This window comes from Chiloscyllium plagiosum, chromosome 6 (assembly GCF_004010195.1).
Source record: "Chiloscyllium plagiosum isolate BGI_BamShark_2017 chromosome 6, ASM401019v2, whole genome shotgun sequence".
Classification (NCBI taxonomy): Eukaryota; Metazoa; Chordata; class Chondrichthyes; order Orectolobiformes; family Hemiscylliidae; genus Chiloscyllium; species Chiloscyllium plagiosum.
The window spans coordinates 70,643,619-70,667,257 of record NC_057715.1 but is presented as its reverse complement, the minus strand read 5'-3'; the positions used below and the strand labels follow the sequence as shown (position 1 = coordinate 70,667,257).

The following is a 23,639-nucleotide window of genomic DNA, read 5'->3' as shown; positions in this document are numbered from 1 at the left end:
CTTAAAAAAAAATTTTCTTATGAAACCTGATTGTACTTTTGAAGAGTGAGTTGAAATCTGCTTCCTGAGCAAGTTAGAGACAAAAAAACTGCAGTTGCTGGAATCCAAGTTAGACAAGCATGAGGCTGGAAGAACAAGGCAGGCAGCACCAGGAGTCAACGTTTCAGGTATAACCCTTCTTCAGGACTGGGTTTGGGGATAAAGGAAGCTGCAAATAAAGGGGAGGGTTTGGGTGGGGAGAGGGCTGAGTGGTGAGGTAGTGATAGGTGAACACAGGTAGAAGGTCAGTCTGGTCGATGGGAGGAATGAATCCAGTTGGTAGCTCGAAGGAAGGATCGGCCAGAGCAATGGAAGGGAGGGGGAAGGGCTGGAAAGGGAGGCAGGGGAGTGGGTAGAATGGTTATTTGAAATTGGAGAACTCAATGTTGAGTCATCCAGGCTCTAGGCTGCCCAGGCAGAAGATGAGGTGTTGCTCCTCCAATTTGCGGTCTGATTCGCTGTGGCAATAGAGGAGGCCAAGGATGGTCATGTCAGAGAGGGAATGGAAAGAGAATTGAAATGGGAGGTGACTGCGAGGTCAGGTCGGCCTGTGCAGGCTCATCTGAGATGCTCGGCTGAACATTCCCTTAGTTTACGTTTGGTCTCATCAATGTAGATAACACCACTTAGGTCGCACCGGATACAGTAAACTAGGTTGGAGGAGAGGAAAGGGAAATCGCTGCCTCACCTAGAAGGACTGTTAGGGGTCCAGAGCAAGTTACACATGCCATGATCACACAGCCTACTTTAGATTTTAGATTAGATTACTTACAGTGTGGAAACAGGCCCTTCGGCCCAACAAGTCCACACCGACCCGCCAAAGCGTAACCCACCCATACCGCTACATTTACCCCTTTACCTAACACTACGGGAAAAATTTAGCATGGCCAATTCACCTGACTTGCACATCTTTGTGACTGTGGGAGGAAACCGGAGCCCCCGGAGGAAACCCACGCAGACACGGGGAGAACGTGCAAACTCCACACAGTCAGTCGCCTGAGTCGGGAATTGAACCCGGGTCTCTGGCGCTGCGAGGCAGCAGTGCTAACCACTGTGCCACCGTGCCGCCCACATGATGTCCCCTTTAGGGACATCATGTGAGAATCTCAGACCAATCGCCATCTGAGCATTTCAATCCTTATCCTTTTTGCCTTGAAAAACTAAAACTTATTAGCCAAAAGTGTTTTTTTTTTTCCCCAAAAAGTGAATCTCTCAGTTTTCTCCCTATTCATGCAGTGTGTGCAATCATTTATGTATGTGTTTTGGGTTATTTAGAGGGGTAAATATTTATATTTCCACATTACAAATGAAGTTGTATACCTTCATTGAATAAGTTTTGTTTTACAAACAAAAAAAATTATCATTTTGTGTTTATTAAAGAAATTTGGCTGATGATTTTTTTATTTAAAAGGGTAAACAATTCTTACTGTACCTCCATGCCAATTATGGCCGAACCAATCAGCACCCTCCTCTTATTCAGTATGAAAAATTGCCTTTTTAAAATAAAATGCCAGTTTCTTGCTTCCTAGTTCTGATGCGTGCAAACAAAGTTTTCAACTTCTAGTCCTGTTTCAGCATTTAAATTTAGTGCGTCCCATGAACCTAGAAAAATACAGTACATTCCTCCCATCTTGGAAGTCCAGCAGTTGTGCCTATTTTGTAATGCAGAAGTTTTAAAGTTGCTGAGAAGGCACCTCAAAATCGAAGGTCATTCTTTCTACCTTGCCTTTAGTTAGCGGCTTCAGTTCTTTCAGTGCTGGAGAGTCAAAAATGGGCCAATGAAGGACAGTTTCCTAACATCCTTAATGAGTGGTAAGCACACCATCTTGTCATTAATTTTCCAGTTCAGGAATAACGATAGCCAGGTATCTGTTCTAAATATAATGTGGATCAGAACCCCACTTGATCCCATATTGGGAGCCTGATCCAAAACCCAAAATCCATACCAACAGTCAGCAAGGAGATCCTGGACATCTTTAAAAAGTGCTGTCCATATGGAGATACATATTCACATTACATGAAAAAATAGTCAAAGTTCATGGGCAAACTTCAATATGGATTAGAAAGTATATACTAGCTTTTCAGCCAACAAGGAGGTAATTCCAAAATAAAGGGCAAGTGGACAAATTTGAAACAGCAACCAATGATACTAATCTAGGCTGTAACTTTACACTAAAATCAAGATTTAGAAGAGAACGTTTGAACGCCTGGTCTACTGTGAAGGAGAACCTTAACATTACAAGTTATTTCACAGCTATTCACCTATAAAGTAAATATAACTTATGAAAGGAAGTTACATGACAGTGTGCATTTTGCACACACTCTCTTCTATTAATTTGCTCATCTATAGTCTGGAAATTACATTTATACTTTGCATACAAATTCTTAATGCTTTGGTATGACAATACACTGTCTGAGGCTAAAAGGAACATGATTTTTTTCTTTTTAACTCATGTAAACGTTACACAGATGAGGAAATATACATTAAGACAGTGTATGCTTTTGGAACTTTAAATTGCATTTACACTACAATTTATTTTTGATGCAAAATGGCTTCCAATAAACTTGTAATGGCAGAAAATACTGGAAAAACTTCATAGGTCTGGCAGCATCAGTGGAAAATGAGAAACAGAGTTAACATTTCAAATCTGATAGAATTCTTCTTCAGCGTTGGATTTGAAACATCACCTCTGTTTCGCCAGCATTCTGTTTTATTTCAGATTTCCAGCATGCACAATATTTTGCTTGACTGAGTGATTAATTCAGTAAAATTGTATTGTGTACATTTGGAAATTAGGTCCAATCTGACTTTAAGTTATATTCACACTATGATTTTAGCCACACTAGTTCACTCAAAGGAATCTAGCTCTGATATAAAAGCATTCTAGCTATTCCACCATTATTTTATGATTTTGATTCATTATTCATACTATGTACTTAACTGAAGAGTTTTTTTGAAGTGCAAGAACTACCATTCCTAGTGTTAACATTCGCACACAATATTAACCATTCTGCATTTTTTTAAAAAACTAAGTTACAGAGAAAGGTGATGCAATTTGACTGCCCAGTCCTATGGCCACCACTATTTGCAGGAAATTTTTTTAAAGAAAATTCTAAAAACTTTGTCTCTTCCATGTCATAAAGAATCTTAGTCTGTGTGAGATTTAGAACAGTAAGTACCAATTGATTGATTATGCTTCCTAAATGGATTTTCAATTTGAAAAATGGCTCCAGCATCACTATCTTTGCTGGATATCAGTAAATTGTTCTCTTCAGCAGTGCTCAGCATTGAGGTAATTACAAAATGTGTGATACATGATATAAAGCTGTTGCTATCACCCTTACATTTGATTACAACAACCCCTTTTCCCATCGCACTGTTTGATTAGATTAGATTAGAGTCTCTACAATATGGAAACAGGCCCTTTGGCCCAGCAAGTCCACACCGCCCCTCTAAAGAGAAATCCACACAAACCCATTCCCCTACCCTATATTTACCCCTGACTAACGCACCTAACACTGTGGGCAATTTAGCATGGCCAATTCACCTGACCTGCACACCTTTGGATTGTGAAAGGAAACCGGAGCACCTGGAGGAAACTCACGCAGACACAGTGAGAATGTGCAAACTCCAGACAGACAGGCGGGAATCAAACCCAGGGCCTTGGTGGTGCGAGGCAGCAGTGCTAACCACTGAGCCACCGTGCCACCCAAATTAAGTGAATTAAGTGATTTCAGAAGCACAATGGAGGAACAGGATTTGACCACGACCTTGTGAACTAAATCACTGTCTGGCTTTCTGTGTAACACCACCATTATTAACCAATACCTACAACGCACAAACATCATACCTAAAAACCTGCAAAATTCAAAAATAAAATCTCCATAGTATCATGGACTACACCAAATTACATTTAGCATTAAATATGTGACAAAAATAAATTGAGTGGAGCATACCTGTTCATACACTTGTACCAGAGATCCAGCAAGCTGGTGTATTCGTGTAGGACATGACCATATAGGATGGTGCTTTAGATTCCTATGCAGCACAGGCTGTAGATACGCACTGTAAATGGCCTGAAGTTGCTCTCTGTCGGGATAGCTGAAATCAAATCCAATGACAAAAGACATAAGGGCTTTGTTACACTTTCTATGAAACACTTAGACCCTATTTTAATTACCCACCTTACCCCAACTCTGCATCACCCATTAGGAGCATTGAGGATGTGGATTTTGTGGCACATGTGGCTGTTCACCCTCACTTCCTGAACCCTCACCATTGAAATTTCTGTTTGTATCTGCATATCAGGAACCTGACCAAGGCAAATGGGATCATACAAAGTCCTACTTTATCAAAGTAATACCTGCTTCCATTGCATTTAAGTGTCAATTTTCCTTGGATCAGTCAGCAAATCTGAACAAGACTGTTGTACAAGACCTCCTGAGGTGGTTTAACAAGGGACACAGAATTGCAACTCTCTCAATTAGATGAGCCTTTGTTGATTAGATAGTGAATGGTGTTTCCAGTTTCCAGACCTCAACTCTGATATCTGTTAAGCCTTTAGTCAGGTGCCTCTATGTTTTAAGGGAGCTATTCTTGTATTTTTATTTTAAATAGAACAAGGACCAACAGCCACTTAAACTGCATTCCCTGGGCCTTGCCAAATACATGAGGTGTTGGGGCTGGGTGGGGAGGTTTAATGGAGCACACAGGAACTACATGTCACAGAAATGAAACAGTTCTAAAACTGACATGATATAACACCATCCGATTCCATGTGTTTCCAGAATTGCACTATAGTGCCATTAGATAAGCTGATCTTGACTTTCTGAAATTCTCTACCTGGTAAATACCAATGGCCTAATAGTGGTAGAACTGTCAGTATTCACAGATCTCAACATAGTTACAATTGATGAGACTCAAACCAACCCATTTTCACAGAACAGACCACACATGACACAATCGAATCATTCAACAATTTCCAAGAACATGGTTGTGAAGTAAGTTAAACCCAGGAAGCAGGAAAGTGCTGGTAAAAAATATGCAAACATCCAAAGGCAAATGTCTAAGTGTTTCATAGAGCCAGATATCCAATAACTATTTATATTGATCTATTGAGCTGTAACTAAAATAGACAAGGCTGATCAAAAACAGATGTGGAATTCAAAGTGCTCTAACAGACTATTGTTTTTAAGTTGATAGCAAAGTGGATGTTCATAGAATCATAAAATCCCTACGTGTGGAAAAAGGGCATTCAGCCCTTCAAGTCTGCACCAATCCTCCGAACGGCATCCCACCCAGACCCAGCCACCTACTCTCTCTCTATAATCCCACCTTTACCATGACCAATCCACCTAACCTGCATATCTTTGTACTGTGGGAACACCTGGAGAAAACCCATGCAGACACAAGAAGAATGTGAAAACTGCACAGACAATGACCCAAGACTGAAATCAAACCTGGATCCCTGTGAGGCAGCAGTGCTAACCACTGAGTGACTGCACAGTTAGTAACACACAAGTTACATCAAATATAATTATTGCAGCAATAATCTGAGAAGCAAAAAATCTTGAAAACAATAATTACATATCAAAGAAAGATGTAGTGAGACAACCCTCACAACACTGAAAGAAAATCAAGCAAAGCCTTGTAGTTTTACTGAAAGTAGCATGCACTAGCCGATAAAATACAATTTGAATTGAATTATTTTATTCATAAGCTATTGCTTTAATAATATTGCATAACTGCAATGCAATGAAAAGTGCTATGTATTTATGTCATTGAAGAAAAAAAATTCTTTGACTTACTTTATTGTACAGATCCTGACAATGGATGTAAATCTCGTTGTTAGAGTGTGTCGTCCCATAACACCGCCTACTGACATTGAAGCTACGATCTGAATATTTTCTAATCCAACCCACTCCAAATTTTCATCATAAAAGCCATGGTAGGTCAGAGCCTTTAGAATTTTGTTTTTGAGAGAACACAAAAGAATTATAAGTATTTGTACCTGGTTTTCAAGTGTAAACAGTACAACTTAACAAGATCGCCCCAATTATCAATATAAATATGTGTCAATTTAAGTAACAGATACAACTGCAACATAGATATTAAGTGCCAGGTTTCTTTTTATATTAATTAAGACAATTATCTTCCTTTTGCTTTCTATTAATAATAAGTCTGCCAGCATAATATGGTGGGATATGGTTCCACATCGAGGTAGTTTGAAATGATAAGGCTCTCCAAAAGCCAAGTCATTTAGGATTGGACAAGTTGTCTGCCTGACCAGGGAAAAGTAAAAATCATAACACTATTTTGCACTTCTGTAATTCATCATAGCTGACTATACCATTTATTGCTGATCCCTGAAAATCTGTGTCCACTGACTACCACATTGAAATAAACAGACTGTCACTTTTCCCTCCTGTTAAAAACAAGCTTGAGACATAGAAGAAATTTAAAAAGACGGGACAAAATGAATAATGGTTACAATTGGCACTAAAATTACTTCAATTTTTAAAAATAATTCTACCAGTTAAAATCCCTATTTTACTCCATATGATTTCATGAACTTTCTAATACTACATTATTTCAAACGAAACTAAAATCAGTTTATTTAAGCACTTAAGTAGAGAAAAAAGTAATATGCCACTATACTTAAACAACATATTGCAACATTGGGCAACATTAAACAGAAACAAAAAAAAGAAAAGCAATATATCCTCACAATAAATACATTTAACAATGTCCTAACCTGCTGCAGGAATGCAATAACACTGCTTGTACCCCATTTGTCTGGTCTGGGAAGGTTAATATCTTTCAGATATAATACCAAATGTTCACAATCCCTGGGCCTGTATACACGGCCAGTGTTAGAACTTATAACCATGCACGTCTGACTCAGCTTTTGCAGAATATGTTGAGGTGAAGTCTGTGCACTACAATGAATTGTTGCAATTTGAGTGGATCTGAGCTGAGAGAAAGCATAGCGAAGAAGCATCCTGAAAGTAAAATCAAAATCAGTTAAAATAAAACTGTTCAATACAGATTAACGTTTCCCTGATTAAATTTCCTTTTATAGGTACAAAAGAGCAATTTTAATTTTCTGGAACTTCCTCAACAAAATAATCAAGCTACAAGTCCAATGATAAAAGTAACAGGATGAATACTTAGAAGCCCTGCTGTGTGGAAACATTTGACCCAACAAGTCCACACCGACCCCCCAAACAGTAACCCACCCAGACCCATTCCCCTACTATTCCATCCCTAATTTACACATCCCTGAATACTATGGGCAGTTACGCATGGCCAACTCACCTAACCTGCACATCTTTGGAATGTGGGGGGAAACCCATGCAGACATGGGGGAGAATGTGCAAACACCATACAGTCACCCAAGGCTAGAATCGAAGCCGGGTCCCTGGCACTGTGAGGCAGCAGTGCTAACCACTGAGCCACTGTGCTGTCCCAAAATATGCAATTTGATTTACACATGCTGAACATCACATTTTAACTACCTGCATATTTCTAACCTGACCATGCAAAAATCAACAAATGAGTTGTTTACCATCTTACAACTATGAAGCAAGATAACAATAACAAAACTGTCTTTCCAGGTACAGAGGATGGCTCAATGAAACAGTAGATTACTCTTTCATATTTGGAGCTTAGTTTACAGTGCTTATAAATGTAGCAATGGAGCAAGATAAACTATATCCAACTGCACTTAGAAATACTGGATATCTTAATGTTAAGGTGGCTAAAAACAACTCACTCTTCTTGTAGGTCTAACATGCCAAAATGTCTAGTAAAGCAACAATTTCATGAATAAACAACATTAATTGAACATAAACCTCTAGTGTCAGATATCACCATACTGCTTGAAGATTTAGTTAAAGCAATAAACAAGGCAACATGATTTTCTAAACCACATTCTCTGCCAGAATAAATGAGACAAATTCACTTACAACCGAAAAGGAGAATATTTGTATAGCGATTTCAGGGTAACAGTTCACAACATGTCATTCGTGAATTTCAGAATTAAGTTAAATTAAATTGGATAATGTTCCAAGTAAATTTCTTAAAAGAATATAATTGGAATCTGAGTCAGTTACAAACAACTAAAATTGCAAGTTGATAAACAATCTCCCTTCAGATATGAGAATTCTGGAGTTTTCAACGCGATCAGCAGCACAGTAGCCTCCTGCCTAACTTCTCTTCCCCCATATTCTTTTTACATATATATTTCAACAAAAGTAAAGGTTTCAAGATACTACAGTCTTTAAAAAAAAATCCAATGCTTTCAACAAGTCATCATGCACAGAGGGTGGTTTGAAAATTAATTAAAAATACTTCTCTGACTGATGCTTCCGGCAAGCAAGGCTTCAGCTGATTTTGAAAAACCAATTAATTCAAACCATGAACCAACCAGTCAGTGGAAATTTTAAGATGCCAGCCTGGACCCATGAAAATGCACAGTATCAATATGTAAAAATGAAACCATTTATCGTAGATACAAATTAGAAGTAGAAGTAAACCGTACAGCTCTTCAGGCCTGCTCCACCATTCAATAAAATCATGAATGATCTGATTATAATCTCAAATCCACTTCCCTGCCCATTGTTGATAACATTTCACCACCTTGCTTTTCTATCTCTGCATTAACAATATTCTGCTTCCACCTTTTCAGGAAGAGTTCTAAAGACTCACTACCCTGAGAGAAAAAGTCACCTCAGCTTTGATTAAAATCAGGGATTACCCTTTGTAAACAGTCACACCTAGTTCCAAATTCGCCAATAAGAGGAAATATCCTCTCTGCACCTACCCAATAAAGATCCCTCAGAACCTTATATGTTCCCCTTAAGCTTCTCTTACACTTCTAAACTCTGGTACATACAAACCTTTCCTATCCAACTTTTCCTCATAAGAGAACACTTCCATTCCAAGTAATAGACCAGTAAACCATGTCTGAACTGCCTCCAAGACACACACTTCTTTTCTTAAATAAGGCGATCAATACTGTGGAAAGTATTCCAGACGCAATCACACCCGTGCTCTGTACAACTGAAGCATAAACTCCATACTACTGTATTCAATTCTCCTCATGATAAATTATAACATTCTATTAGATTTCATTACTTGCTATATGAGTAGATTAGATCAGATTCTCTACAGTGTGGAAACAGGCCCTTTGGCCCAACGAGTCCACACAAACCCTCCGAAGAGTAACCCACCTAGACCCATTTCCCTCTGACAACTGCACCTAACACCATGGGCAATTTAGCATGGCCAATTCACCTGATCTGCACATCTTTGGACTGTGGGAGGAAACCGGAGCACCCGGAGGAAACCCACGCAGACACGGGGAGAATGTGCAAACTCAACACAGAGTCACCTGAGGCTGGAATTGAACCTGGGACCCTGGTGCTGTGAGACAGCAGTGCTAACCACTGAGCCACCGTGCCACCATGCCACCCAATATATGCAAACTAACCCAAGGACACCCAGATCCCTCTTCATCTCAGAGCTCTGCAATCTTTCTCCTTTCAGACAATATACTATTCTTTAATTCTTCCTATCAAAATAGACAATTCCACATTTTCCACATTATATTTCATTTGCCAAATCTTTGTCCATTCACTTTTAACACAGCTATATCTGCAGAAACAAGGAATTATTAATGATTGCATAGTGAAGAGACTCCTAGATAGCAGCAATCATAATGTGAGTGCATTATATTCAGGTTGGAATGAATCAAATTGACTGAAGTCTGTCATCTGTGATGCTGAGGACATTGAGAGGAGGCAGAGATGGATTACTCACTCAGCACCTTTGGCTCAAAATGGATGCAAATGCTTCAGTTTAACCATTTACTCTAAGGTCCTTGGCACCTCATCACTGATGACAGTAATACTTATGGAGCCTTGATTTCATGTTAATTGTTTAATTGACCATGGGAAGACTGCACAACTTAGACATGTTGGTTGTGGAATCATTTAGCCCTGTCTATTCCATGCTGCGTAAACTGTTGGGCATGCAAGAACGCCTGTGTTAGATGTTCTCCAGGTTGACACTTCATTTTTAGGTATGCCTGATACTGCTCCTATCATGACCTTATGCATTCTTCACTGAACCATAATTGATCAAGAATGATAGATCAGCTTGGAAACAGGCCCTTCGGTCCAACTCATTCATGCTGACCAAATATCCTAAACAAATCTAGCCTATTTGCCAGCATTTGGCACATATCCCTCTAAACCCTTCTATCTTGGATTAAAAATTGGCTAGCTGAAAGAAGACAGAGGGCGGGGTTGATGGGAAATGTTCATCCTGGAGTTCAGTTATTACAGTACCGCAAGGATCTGTTTTGGTCCACTGCTGTTTGCCATTTTTATAACTGACCTGGATGAGGGTGTAGAAGATTGGGTTAGTAAACTTGCCGATAACACTAAGGTCAGTAGAGTTGTAGATACTGCAGAAGGATGTTGTAGGTTACAGAGGATCATAGATAAGCTGCAGACCTGGGCTGAGAGGTGACAAATGGAGTTTAATGCAGAAAAGTGTGAGATGATTCACTTTGGAAGGAGCAACAGGAATACAGAGTACTGGGAGCAGAGGGATCTCGGTATCCATGTCCATAGATCTCCGAAAGTTGCCACCCAGGTTGATAGGGTTGTTAAAAAGGCATATGGTGTGCTAGCTTTTATTAGTAGAGGGACTGAGTTTCGGAACCATGAAGTCATGCTGCAGCTGTACATAATTCTGGTGCGGCCACACCTGGAGTATTGCATACAGTTCTGGTCACCTCATTATAGGAAGAATGTGGAAGCTCTGGAAGCTCAGAGGAGAGTTACTAGGATGTTGCCTGGTATGGAGGGGAGATCTTATGATGAAGGGCTGAGGGACTTGAGGCTGTTTTCGTTGGAGAGAAGAAGGTTGAGAGGTGATTTAATTAAGACATATAAGATAATCAAAGGGTTAGATAGTGAGAACCTTTTTCCTTGGATGGTGATGGCTAGCATGAGGGAGCAAAGCTTTAAATTGAGGGGTAATAGATATAGGATAGATGTCAGAGGTGGTTTCTTTTCTCAGAGGGTATAGAGGCATGGAACGCACTGCCTGCAACAGTAGTAAACTCACTAACTTTAAGGATATTTAAATGATCATTGGATAGACATTTGGACAAAAATGGAATAGTGCGTGTTAGATGGGCTTCAGATAAGTTTCACAGATCAGCGCAACATCGAGAGCTGAAGGGCTTGTTCTGTGCTGTAATGTTCTATGCTCTATATTCGATTCATATACTCATCCAGATGCTTTTTAAATGTTGTAATTGTACCAGCTTCCTCTGGCAACTCATTCCATACACACACCACTTGCCCCTTAGATCACTTTTAAATCTTTCCCCTATCACCTTAAACCTATGTCCTGTAGGTTTGGACTCACCCCACCCCAGGGAAAAAAAGACCTTAGCTATTCACTCTATCCATGCTCATGATTTTATAAATCTCTATAAAGTGACACCTCAGCCTCTGAATTCGAGGGATAATAGACCAGCCTATTCAGCCTCTCCCTATAGCTCAAACCCTCCAATCCAGGCAACATCCTTATAAATCTTTTCTGAACCCTTTCAAGTTTCACAACATGCTTCCATAGCAATGAGATCAGAATTAGACACAGTATTCCAAAAGCGGCCTAACCAATGTCCTGTACAGTAACAACATGACATCCCAGCTGCTAAACTCAATGTACTGACTAATAAAGGAAAGCATACCAAACACTTTCTTTACTGTCCTATCTACCTGCGACTCCACTTTCAAGGAACTATGAACATGCACTCCAAGGTCTCTTTGTTCAGCAACATTTTCCAGGACCTTTCAATCAGGTGTATAAATCCTGTCCTGATTTGCCTTTCCAAAATGCAGCACCTCACATTTATCTATATTAAACTCCATCTACCACTCCTCAGTCCATTGACCCATCTGATCAAGATCCCATTGTACTCTGAGGTAACCTACTTCGCTGTCCATCACACCTCCAATTTTGGAGTCATCCGCAAGCTTACTAACCATACCTCCAATTGCACATCCAAATCATTTATATAATTGACAAAAAGCAGTGGACCCAGCACCAATCCTCGTGGCACTCCACCGGTCACAGGCCTCCATCCAAAAAGCAACCCTCCATATCACCCTCTGTCTTCTACCTTTGAGCCAGTTCTGTATCTAAATGGCCGGTTCGCCCTGTATTCCACGTGATCTAACCTTGGTAACCATTCCACCACCAGTCAAACGCCTTACTGAAGTCCATATAGATCATGTCCACAGTTCTGCTCTCATCAAGCCTCTTTGTTACTTCTTCAAAAAATTCAATCAAGTTGGTGAGACACGATTTCTTATGCGCAAAGCCATGTTGACTATTCATAATCAGTCACTGCCTTTCCAAATACATATAAATCATGTCCCTCAGGATTCCCTCCAACAACTTGCCTACCATTGATGTCAGGCTCACTGGTCTAAAGTTTCCTGGCTTTTCTTTACCACCTTTCAAAAACAGTGGCACCACGTTACCCAACCTCCAGTCTTCCGGCACCTCACCTGTGGTTTTCGATGATACAAATATCTCAGCAAATCATTTCCCTAGCTTCCCTCAAAGTTTTGGGGTACACTTGATTAGGTCCCGGCGATTTATCCACCATTATGCGTTTTAAGACATTGAGCACTTCCTCCTCTGTAAAATGGATATTTTTCAAGATGAGGCTATTTATTTCCCCATGTTCTCTATCTTGCATAGTCTTCTCCACAGTAAACACTGATGCAAAATGTTCATTTAGTATCTCTCACATCTTGCATTTCCACACATAGACGGCCTTGCTGATCTTTTTTGATGATAACATTTGAGTGAGAATGAGCCAGACTGTAAGACTGTAGATTTTGGTTGAATACAGTTCTGTTGATGGCCTATTGCACCACAAGGATGCCCAATTTGAGTTGCTGGATCTGTTCGAAGTCTGTCCCTTTTAACATGATGGTCATGCCTCACAACATGATGAGAGATGTGTTTCATGTGGAGATAGGACTTTGTCTCCACAATGACCATACAGTGGCCATATCTACCAATACTGTCACAGACAACCACATCTGCAACAGGTAGATTGGTAAGTTTTCCCTTATGTTGGTTCCCTCACCATGTTCTGTATTTCTAATCTAACAGCTGTGACCTTCAGAACTCTACAAGCTCTATCAGCCAAGGTATTCCCGAATCACTCTGGTGACGGATCTTGAAGCCCCCCATGCAAGGCACACTCCGTGCCGTTCCACTGTCTGTAAGATATGATTGCATGAAAATGATCATGTCAAGCTGTGAGACAACTCTCATAATTTTGGCACAAGCCCTCATATGTTGGGAAGGAAGATTTTGCAGGATTGATAGGCCTGTTACTACGATTTATCATATCCAGAGCGGATGTCAGGTGGTCCATCTGGTTTCACTCATTTCTTTCAACTGTGCAGCAGTTTGATATATCTATGGCTTGCTAGAATGCGGGCCAGATCAGGTGAGGACAGTAGATTTCCTTCCTAAATGTCATTACTGAACCAGATGTTCTTCTTTCTCTCACCATTTAACAGTAATTATGTGGTAACCTGATTTTTATTTCATTTGAACTACACCATCTGCCATTTGGAATTCAAACCAACGCCCACAAAACATTAGCCTAGGGTTCTTAACCACTAATCCAGTGACATTACCAATATGCCATTGCCTCATCAAAGAAGCATAAGTCACACAAAAACAATATTGTTTTTAACGTAGTGGTTAGGATCATGAATGTACTGCCTTAGAATGTGGGGGAGTAAGGTTCACTTCAGACACTCAATTAGATGGCTATTTAGAAGGGAAGAATGAATTAGCTTATAAGCAAAAGGCAAGAGAATGGTATGGGATGAGATGCTCACATTGGAAATCTTGCATCCAGTGGTATCTTGCATTCATTGGAATCCAGTGTTACAGGTGAATCCCATTACACATTGTTCTTACAAAGACCCTTATGTTTCAACTAATATGAACTTGTCTACTTTCACAAATAGGACATCAGTGGTTTCTAAAATGCAATGATGTGCTGCTATTTGAGAGACACCACCATGCTCAACCACTGATCCTTGGGACATGTCAGAGGTGAAGATTTTTAAGGCTACAGTGACTTTCATACCAATCAATGACACAAAACTCTCAGCAGAAGGGAACAGCAATCACTTCCATAGCTTCCCTAGTGACCAGGCATGGCAAGCAAGGTCTAAGGTCTTCTTCAGTAAGGGCTCAAATGTTAGTTACCATCTGCCTAAATATGCATAATCTCCTATACCACTGGTCCTCAAACATATGTAGTAGGCTTCTTAGGCAGTACAGTCAATACTGAAGCATAGCTTTTGTTATCTTCTAGCCCCACATTCTTATTACTGCTTGCATTAATCCCATATCCAGAAGATGCCTTATTTGTGGTCAGCTACACTCACAATGCTTACTTTATGCTCTCTGATAGAACCGACAATCCCTGAAAGGCGAGAACCCACTCAAATGTCTAAACTTGCAATAGTCAATGCAGGAATACCCCTTTCAGACTTGCACGCTTTTACAAGCCCATCACATTAAAGGTGTGGCCATGACCATTGTATCTCAACTTCCTTTTACTTGCCCTGTTCCAGATTCACACAACAAAAACTACTGACCAAAAACTACTTACTGACAAGTGAACTAACAGACGATTGCTCAGAATCAGGCAGTTTACCAGATTCCACCTTCCTTCAGCATCACAAAAATCTCCATCAAAAAGGAATCCACTAGCTGCTTCAGTGACCAGCATTAGTTAAATGTCTACCTGCCTCAGTTCCTGCTCTCTATTTAGATATGAAAAACCTGCTGTAAGAGTGAAACCCATGCTAATTTTGTCTCCACAGTAGTAGAGAGACATTGGAGCTAAATCTAGGACTCGAAACCATTATCAGCTAATCCAACTCTAACGTTGGTCTAAATATCAATCCTGTTGATATGGTTATTATGTTTTACAATCTTCAAGGCAGGATTTAACGGCACATTTTTTCATTCGGGAATCCGTACCATGGTAAGGTGCTTCTCCCACTCCACTTTATCAGTATAATGCAATAAATTCTCAAGACTTCACTCTCCAACACCATTTCTACCCAAAAACTATCAAAAAAATCATGCAGTTAAGATGCATGATTTCTCAAAGTAAAATCTTACCCTTTTCCACATCCTTCTGGTCCTACTAGTATGAATGGCTGTTTGTTGCTCGAACTTAACCATGGTTTAAAATAATCTAGACCTCTTTGCATGTCAGGAGTTCGGATGACAGGAAGTTTCTGAGGATTACAGAAATCATCAGCAGTCAGATTCTCTGGTTTCTCCATCTGATATGCCATGAGTCGTCCAGTCAGTTGGTCATAGTACGTGTCTAGAGGCTGCCGTGGATCTGGTGGTGACTCTCTTGCCCAGTTTAAAACCTGAATTAAAATTAAGTTGAAATTTATGAATGCATTAACACGTTTTCAATGCTTCAAGTTTTGTTTAAGATAGGAATGTTAGAGCATGAATGCATTACATCAACAATTAATCATTTCGAAGCACAGAGTCATAGAGATGTACAGCATGGAAACAGACCATTCAGTCCAACTGGTCCATGCCGACCAGATATTCTAATCTAATCTAGTCCCATTTGCCAGTACCCAGTCCATATCCCTCTAAACCCTTCCTATTCACATACCCATCCAGTTGCCTTTTAAATGCTGCAATTGTACCAGCCTCCACCACTTCCTCTAGCAGCTCATTCCAAATACACTTCCCTCTGCATGAAAAAGTTGCCCCTTAGGTCTCTTTTAAGTTTTTCCCCTCTCACACTAAACCTGTGCCCTCTAGTGCTAGGGAAAAGACCTTGTCTGTTTACCATATCCATGCACCTCTTTTTTTTTTCATGAACCTATATAAGGTCACCCCTCAGCCTCTGACACTCTAGGGAAAACAGCCCCAGCCTGTTCAGCCTCTCCCATGCCTTCTTCACTATCCTATCTACCTGTGACTCCACTTTCAAGGAGCCATGAACCTGCACTCCACAGTCTCTTTGTTCAGCAACACTCCCCAGGACCTTATTATTAAATGTATAAGTGCCAGTCTGCTTTGCCTTTCCAAAATGCAACACCTCACATTTATCTAAATTAAACTCTGACTGCCACTCCTCAGCCCATTGGCCCATCTGGTCCAGATCCTGTTGTAATCTGAGGTGACCCTCTTCGCTGTCCACTACACCTCAATTTTGGTGCCATCTTGATTGTGTAAAAAGAGATTAGAGCTGGAATTTGAAACAAAAACAGAAATTACTGGAAAAGCTCAGCAGATCTGGAGAGAAATTAGACTTAATGTTTCAGATTGAGTGACCCTTCCTGGAACTCAGTTACATTATAGATGCTATGATGTGGAGATGCCAGTGTTGGACTGGGGTGGACAAAAGTTAAAAATCACACGACACCAGGTTATAGTCCAACAGGTTTATCTGGAAGTACAAGCTTTCAGAGCACTGCTCCTTCTGCCAGACCTGCTGAGCTTTTCCAGCAATTTCTGTTTTTGTTTCTGATTTACAGCATTCATAGTTCTTTTGGCTTTTTACAGATTAGGAATTTATTAATTGCTTATACAAAGATATTAGAAGTGAGGTTTCATAACTTAGATACTTCTGTTTTCTGTCATTTCACAGCCTCTGTCAGAAAGGCATCAACAAAACTAAGAATATGAAACAGAAAAAGACTTCTCAAATGTTTGAATCTGATACTACATAATTAGATCTCAAAGTGAAAATGGAAATTGCCTGAAATTACAAGTAATTATGATTTCAAATTTGTGTTATTAAAATAATCCAAAACCTGAATCTTTAAATACTAAATTCTCACTTGAGTATGGTTATGACTTAATTCAAATTATGGGGTAACGCATGCAAATTTTCTTTGAATCACAAGATCCAAAAATCTCACCACACACTTAAACATTTGATTTGGTAGCACAATGATTTTATTAGTAAGGAATATTATAACAAATTACTTATTGCTTTGCACTTTAGCATGTTAAAGCCAGAACATTGGGACACTATAAAACTCAAGGAAGCCTCTCTGACAGTATATCGGCACTGCCCGCAAGATGACGTGCTGGTGATATAAAAGGGACCTGAGGGGGAATGTTTTCATGCAGAGGGTGGTACGTGTATGGAATGAGCTGCCAGAGGAAGTGGTGGAGGCTGGTACAATTACAATATTTAAAAGGCACCTGGACGGGTAGATGAGTAGGAAAGGTTTGGGGGGATTTGGGCCGGATGCTGGCAGGTGGGACTAGATTGGGTTGGGATATCTGGTCTGCATGGACGAGTTGGACCAAAGGGTCTGTTTCCATGCTGTACATCTCTATGGCTTTATGACTCATGACTCTAAGAGGCTATTGCACATCTCCTTTTGGGACGTACCCTTGCAAAAAATAATCTGAAGAGAAATGCAATAGGTTTGCTGAGGTTCATCCCTAGCAGCTCCATGATTCAGGTATGTGTGCTCTGCAGCTGTTCTTTGGGATGCAAATCGAGCACAACATCAACTTTGCCAAGCAAACTAGCAACTTAATGAAAGGTGCTGTATGATCTGCCTGAAACATGTTGATCATTCAATGAAAAGAGTTGTCCAGTTGTCCTGAATCGAGTGTTAAAGACTAACGCAGTCCAAGATTCAAAACTATGTGCTGAGAGATGCACTTGAGCTTGGAGCAGCTGCTGCCAAGGCACCATGTGGAAAGGGCACCATCTACTGCATGGGGAACCCCTCATAATTTGTACTGAATGCATATAATTTCTAGTCAGTGACAGAGTTTAGACAGCACATGACAGAGTGGTTAGTACTGCCGCCTCACAACACCAGGGACCCAAATTCAATTCTAGCCTCAGTCAACTGTCTGTGTGGAGTTTATACATTCTCTCTGTGTGTGGGTGGGTTTCCAGGTTAGGTGGGTCAGTCATGCTAAATTGCCCAATAACGTCCAGGGATGCACAGGCTGGGTGGATTCGCCATGGGAAATGTGGGGCTGAGTGGGATGCTTGTTGAAGGGTTAGTGCAGACTCGATGGGCTGAGTGGTCTCTAACTGCACTGTAGGGATTTTATGATGATTCTATGATTCTAGTCATATTTAGGAAATGTTCCAATTTTGTATCTGAGGCAAGAAGTTAATCAGAAATGGCGAAGAACCAAGCAGTGTCTGCTAGTTCACTTGAGACATTCTGGAACTAGTGGCACTGGCAGGACTGGAATGCTTCATCACTCTGAAAATGTACATTTAACCTTATTAGCTAAGTTTCTTTAAAGATTATTATATATTTCAATTCTCTAAATTTCTATACAACATGTATTAAAAGATAGAGAAGTTACCTCTTTAGAAAATTCTTGTCGTGATTTCATGTTGAGATTACCACCAAGACCTCTTATTAAACTAATAATGAATTGTCCACGATCTGTACAACCATGAAGGTGAGACAAACCATTCAAAACAGTTCCAACTAGACTAGTTTCCACCACAAAGTCATTCTGGAAAGAGAAAAAAAATGTTTTTTTTTAATAATTAATGGCTGTCAAAACGTTATTCCCAACATTAACTCTCTATTAATCTAATGTTAAATTTACTGATTCAGGCCAATTATATATTTGGTCAGCCTTATCAGTGACAAATACTGTAACATTTGAATATTTCACAAAAAAAATTCAGAATAAACTAAAGTTCTGCTTCCAAACTCTTGCTGCTATTTTACAAAGATTCAAAACATCATAGGATTTTCACAGAAACAATATGAGGAAAATTATATACTTTGGCTTGCTGTTTGTTCAGGTATTTTTTAATAAAGATTTCTGCAGCAGGTGTTGGTTACTGAATTCAGACACATTAAAAATTGGAAGGGCAAGTGAGAAAGCAGGCATCTGTCACAACTGAAGCAGTTACAGAATTGTTAGTACTAAGCTGGTTGCTCTTCCTCATCTTTATAATTAAGTTCAGTTTTCAAAATGCATAAATGATGCTAAACTCTGAGCAGCAACATATGCAGAAAATAGGTTTAAACAACAATTTTGAAGAAGTTTGCATTTTTACAGGTGTTTGGTCCCTCATATTGATAAATGTATGCTCATACAACGCAAATGGAAGTACTTAAATAAAGTTTGAAACCCAGAAACAATCATCACCATAGCCTTTTCTAGTCCCATTCATTCTATTGCTCCAATAAAAACTAGCAATTAGTACAAGGCTTTGAGCACATTTGCATTGCTGGTCTCAACAACTTTTGCTACGTGGACCAGAAGATAAAAGTGACAACCCTTAAAGACCCAACACAATGTAATCTACTATATTCAAGGGTCTTTCCCGCTACAAAAGCAGCTAGGATCAGAAAGATGATTTGGTTTATCAGCGTTGTCACGGTATAATATAAAGCTGCATCAGGACAAGAGGATGCATGGCTCAATAAACTATCAAGTGCCATTCTACCAATGGACCTTACATTTTCCTGTCTAAGTAGAAGATGGGAAAATATTATTGGGACATGTCAAATAACTTAAAATAATTCAACAAAATTCATTGAATTTCTCACATTTGAACTAAATTGTCAACTAATATACCGAACATAGAAAAGTATAAAACCTTTTTCAACAAATAACACTCTATCTTCATAAATCTAGACATTTGTAACTGTAGGTAAACAATAAATCAAAGCTCAAAATTCACTCACACTTGGCAATTGTGGATGACTCAACTGCAAACACTAAAGAAACTACACAGAGTCATAAACACAGCTCAGTCCATCACACAAGCCAACTTTCCATCCATTGACTCCAACAACATTTCTCGCTGCCTTGAAAAGGCAGCCAACATCAAAGATCCCTCCCACCCCGGTTTTAATCTTTTCCAACCTCTTCCATCAGGCAGAAGATACAAAAGTTTAAACATGTGTACCAACAAGTTCAAGAATAGCTTCTAGGCAGAAGTGGGGACTGCAGATGCTGGAGATTAGAGTCAAGATTAGAGTGCTGCTGGGAAAGCACAGCAGGTAAGGCAGCATCCGAGGAGCAAGAAAAATTGACGTTTCGGGTAAAAGCCCTTCATCAAGAATAGCTTCTGCCCACTATTGTTAGACTTAATGGACTTCACAAATTTCAAATATAACACTGATCTTGCTTTTCATGCACCTTCTCAGTAGCTGTAATATTGTATCCCTTGCCTTGTTCTATCACCCAATTAATTTTGTATGGTATGATCTGCTGCACTGTGTGCAAAAAAAACTTTTCACTGGACCTGGTACCTGTTACAATAATAATAAATCAAATCAAAATCTAGGAAAAACCAGGTGATACTTCTAAGAATCAACTGTTAATGAGCAATGAATAAATCTTGTGCAGATATATCGTAAACCAGTGTACAGGCTTTGAAAATGTTGTTCCATGTCCCATAAAAATGAAAATGAGTCCTCAATGGAGTCATAGTCACAGAGATGTACAGCACAGAAACAAACCCTGCGAGCCAACTCATTCATGCTGACCAGATATCCTAACTTAATCTAGTCCCATTTGCCAGCACTTGGTCCATATCCCTCTAAACCCTTCCTATTCATGTGCCCATCCAGATGCCATTTAATGATAATGTTAATGTCAACTTTTTTGTGAAGGTGCAGTTGAAAGTTTCATCCATGATTAATGATCCCAATCCAGACCAGTTTCTTTTTTTTAATAAAAAGGGACATTAAAAATCTCCAGAAATGTAATGAAGAAATGAAACCACAAAATCTCCCATTTAAAACTAAAGACATTTTATTCTACAAGAGTCGAACAAAGTTGAAACAGAAAATTAAACAGAATCCAAGTATTTTTGTCGTACAGTCATAGAGCTATACCCAGCTGGAAACATACCTTTCAGTCCAACTCAACTCTGATGAGCAGACATCCTAAGTTAATCCAGTCCCATTTCCCAGCATTTAACCCATATCCCTCCAAACCCTTCCTATTCATATATCCATCCAGGCGCCTTTTAAATGTTGTAATTGTGCCAGCCTCCACCACTTCCTCTTGCAGCTCATTCTAAATACACACTTCCCTCTGCATGAAAAGGTTGCCTCTTTGGTCACAAGTAAATCTTTCCCCTCTCACCTTAAACCTAAGCCCTCTAATTTTGGACATGCCCACCTCAGGGAAAAGACCTTCTCTATTCACCCTATCCAAGCCCCTCATCATTTTATAGACCTCTGTAAGGTCACCCATCAACCTCCGATGCTCCAGGGAAAATAGCCCCAGCCTATTCAACCTCACCCTATAAGTCAAACCCTCTCACCCTCGCAACATCCTTGTGAATCCTTTCTGAACCCTTTCAGGTTTCACAACATTCTTCATATAGGAGGGAGACCAGAACTGCACACGATATTCCAAAAGTGGCCTGATCAATATCCCGGACAGCCACAACATGACCTCCCAACTCCTAGCTTAAAAAATGTGTTGCTGGAACAGCGCAGCAGGTCAGGCAGCATCAAAGGAACAGGTGAATCGACGTTTCGGGCATAAGCCCTTCTTCAGGAATGACGAGGGTGTGCCAAGCAGGCTAAGATAAAAGATAGGGAGGAGGGACTTGGGGGAGGGGCATTGGGATTACGATAGGTGGAAGAAGGTTAGGTTGAGGGTGATAGGCCGGAGATGTGGGGGGGGGCGGGGGTGGAGAGGTCAGGAAGAAGATTGCAAGTCAAGAAGGCGGTGCTGAGTCTGAGGGTTGGGACTGAGAATAGGTGGGGAGAGGGGAAATGAGAAAGCTGGAGAACTCTGCATTCATCCCTTGTGGTTGGAGGGTTCCTAGGTGGAAGATGAGGCACTCTTCCTCCAGGCGTCGTGTTGCCATGGACTGGCAATGGAGGAGGCCAAGGACCTGCATATCCTTGGCAGAGTGGGAGGGGGAGTTATAGTGTTCAGTCACGGGGTGGTTGGGTTGGTTGGTGCAGGTGTCCCAGACGTGCTCTCTGAAACGTTCTGCAAGTAGGCGGCCTGTCTCCTCAATGTATAGGAGGCCACATCGGGTGCAGCGGATGCAGTAAATGATGTGTGTGGAGGTGCAGGTGAATTTCTGACGGATATGGAAGGATCCCTTGGGGCCTTGGAGGGAAGTGGGAGCAAGTTTTGCATTTCTTGCGTTGTCGGGGAAGGTGCCGGGAGTGGAGTTTGTGTTGGCGGGGGGTGTGGATCTGACGAGGGAGTCGTGGAGGGGTGGTCTTTCCGGAACGCTGATAGGGGTGAGGAGGGAAATATATCCCTGATGGCGGGGTCTGTTTGGAGGTGGCGGAAATGACGAAGGATGATACGATGTATCTGGAGGTTGGTGGGGTGGTAGGTGAGGACCAGTGGGTTGGAGGGGCAGGGTTCAAGGGCGGAGGTGAGGGAAGTGGAGGAGATGCGGTGGAGAGCATCGTCAACCACGTCTGAGGGGAAATTGCGGTCTTTGAATAAGGAGGCCATCTGGGTTGTTTGGTATTGGAATTGGTCCTCCTGGGAGCAGATGCGGCGAAGGCGAAGGAATTGGGAATATGGGATGGCGTTTTTACAGGGGGCAGGATGGGAGGATGTGTAATCTAGGTAACTGTGGGAGTCAGTCGGTTTATAGTAAACGTCCGTGTTGAGTCGGTCGTCCAAGTTAGAAATGGAGAGGCCTGGGAAGGAGAGGGAGGAGTCTCTGACGGTCCAGGTAAATTTGAGGTCGGGGTGGAAGGTGTTAGTAAAGTGGATGAACTGTTCAACCTCCTCATGGGAGCACGAGGTAGTGCCGATCCAGTCATCCAGCAGAGGAAAAAGTGGGGGGTGGTCCCAGTGTAGCTGCGGAAGATGGACTGTTCCACACATCCAACGAAGCGGCAGGCATAGCTGGGGCCCATGCGGGTGCCCATGGCTACTCCTTTGGTTTAGAGGAAGTGGGAGGATTGGAAAGAGAAGCTGGAGTGAGGACCAGTTCAGTCAGTCGAAGGAGGGTGTCAGTGGAAGGGTACTGGTTGGTACGGCGGGAAAGGAAGATGCGGAGGGCTTTGAGGCCTTAGTGATAGGGGATGGAGGTGTATAGGGACTGGATGTCCATGGTGAAGGTAAGGAGTTGGGGGCCGGGGAAGCAAATATCATGGAGGAGGTGGAGGGCATGGGTGGTGCCCTGAACGTAGGTGGGGAGTTCTTGGGCTAAGGGGGACAGGACCGTGTCAAGGTATGTAGAAATGAGTCCGGTGGGGCAGGAGCAGGCTGAGACAATGGGTCGGCCGGGGCAGTCAGGTTTGTGGATTTTGGGCAGGAGGTAGAAACGGGTGGTGCGGGGTTGTGGGACTATGAGGTTGGAGGCGGTGGATGGGAGATCCCCTGAAGTGATGAGGTTATGGATAGTCTGGGAGATGATGGTTTGGTGGTGGGAGGTGGGGTCATGGTCATGGGGGCAGTAGAAGGAGGTGTCCGCGTTACACTGGCACCACCCCCCCACCTTTTCCTCCGCTACATCGATGACTGTATCGGC

The 23,639-nt window shown here is 41.2% G+C and overlaps 1 protein-coding gene across 5 annotated transcripts in view; it reads right to left on the bottom strand.

The window, feature by feature from the left end:
• Window positions 1-23,639, bottom strand: part of LOC122550689 (cytoplasmic dynein 2 heavy chain 1) — a 555,979-nt gene that overhangs the window by 388,109 nt on the left and 144,231 nt on the right. For all 5 annotated transcript variants that reach the window (XM_043691809.1, XM_043691805.1, XM_043691808.1 and 2 more), the window contains exons 42-46: window positions 18,506-18,661; window positions 15,299-15,558; window positions 6,795-7,041; window positions 5,848-5,999; window positions 3,997-4,141 (exon numbers count right to left, since the gene is read on the bottom strand). In XM_043691809.1, coding sequence (XP_043547744.1) covers window positions 3,997-4,141; window positions 5,848-5,999; window positions 6,795-7,041; window positions 15,299-15,558; window positions 18,506-18,661 — 960 coding nt within the window. The remainder of the gene's footprint in view (window positions 1-3,996; window positions 4,142-5,847; window positions 6,000-6,794; window positions 7,042-15,298; window positions 15,559-18,505; window positions 18,662-23,639) is intronic.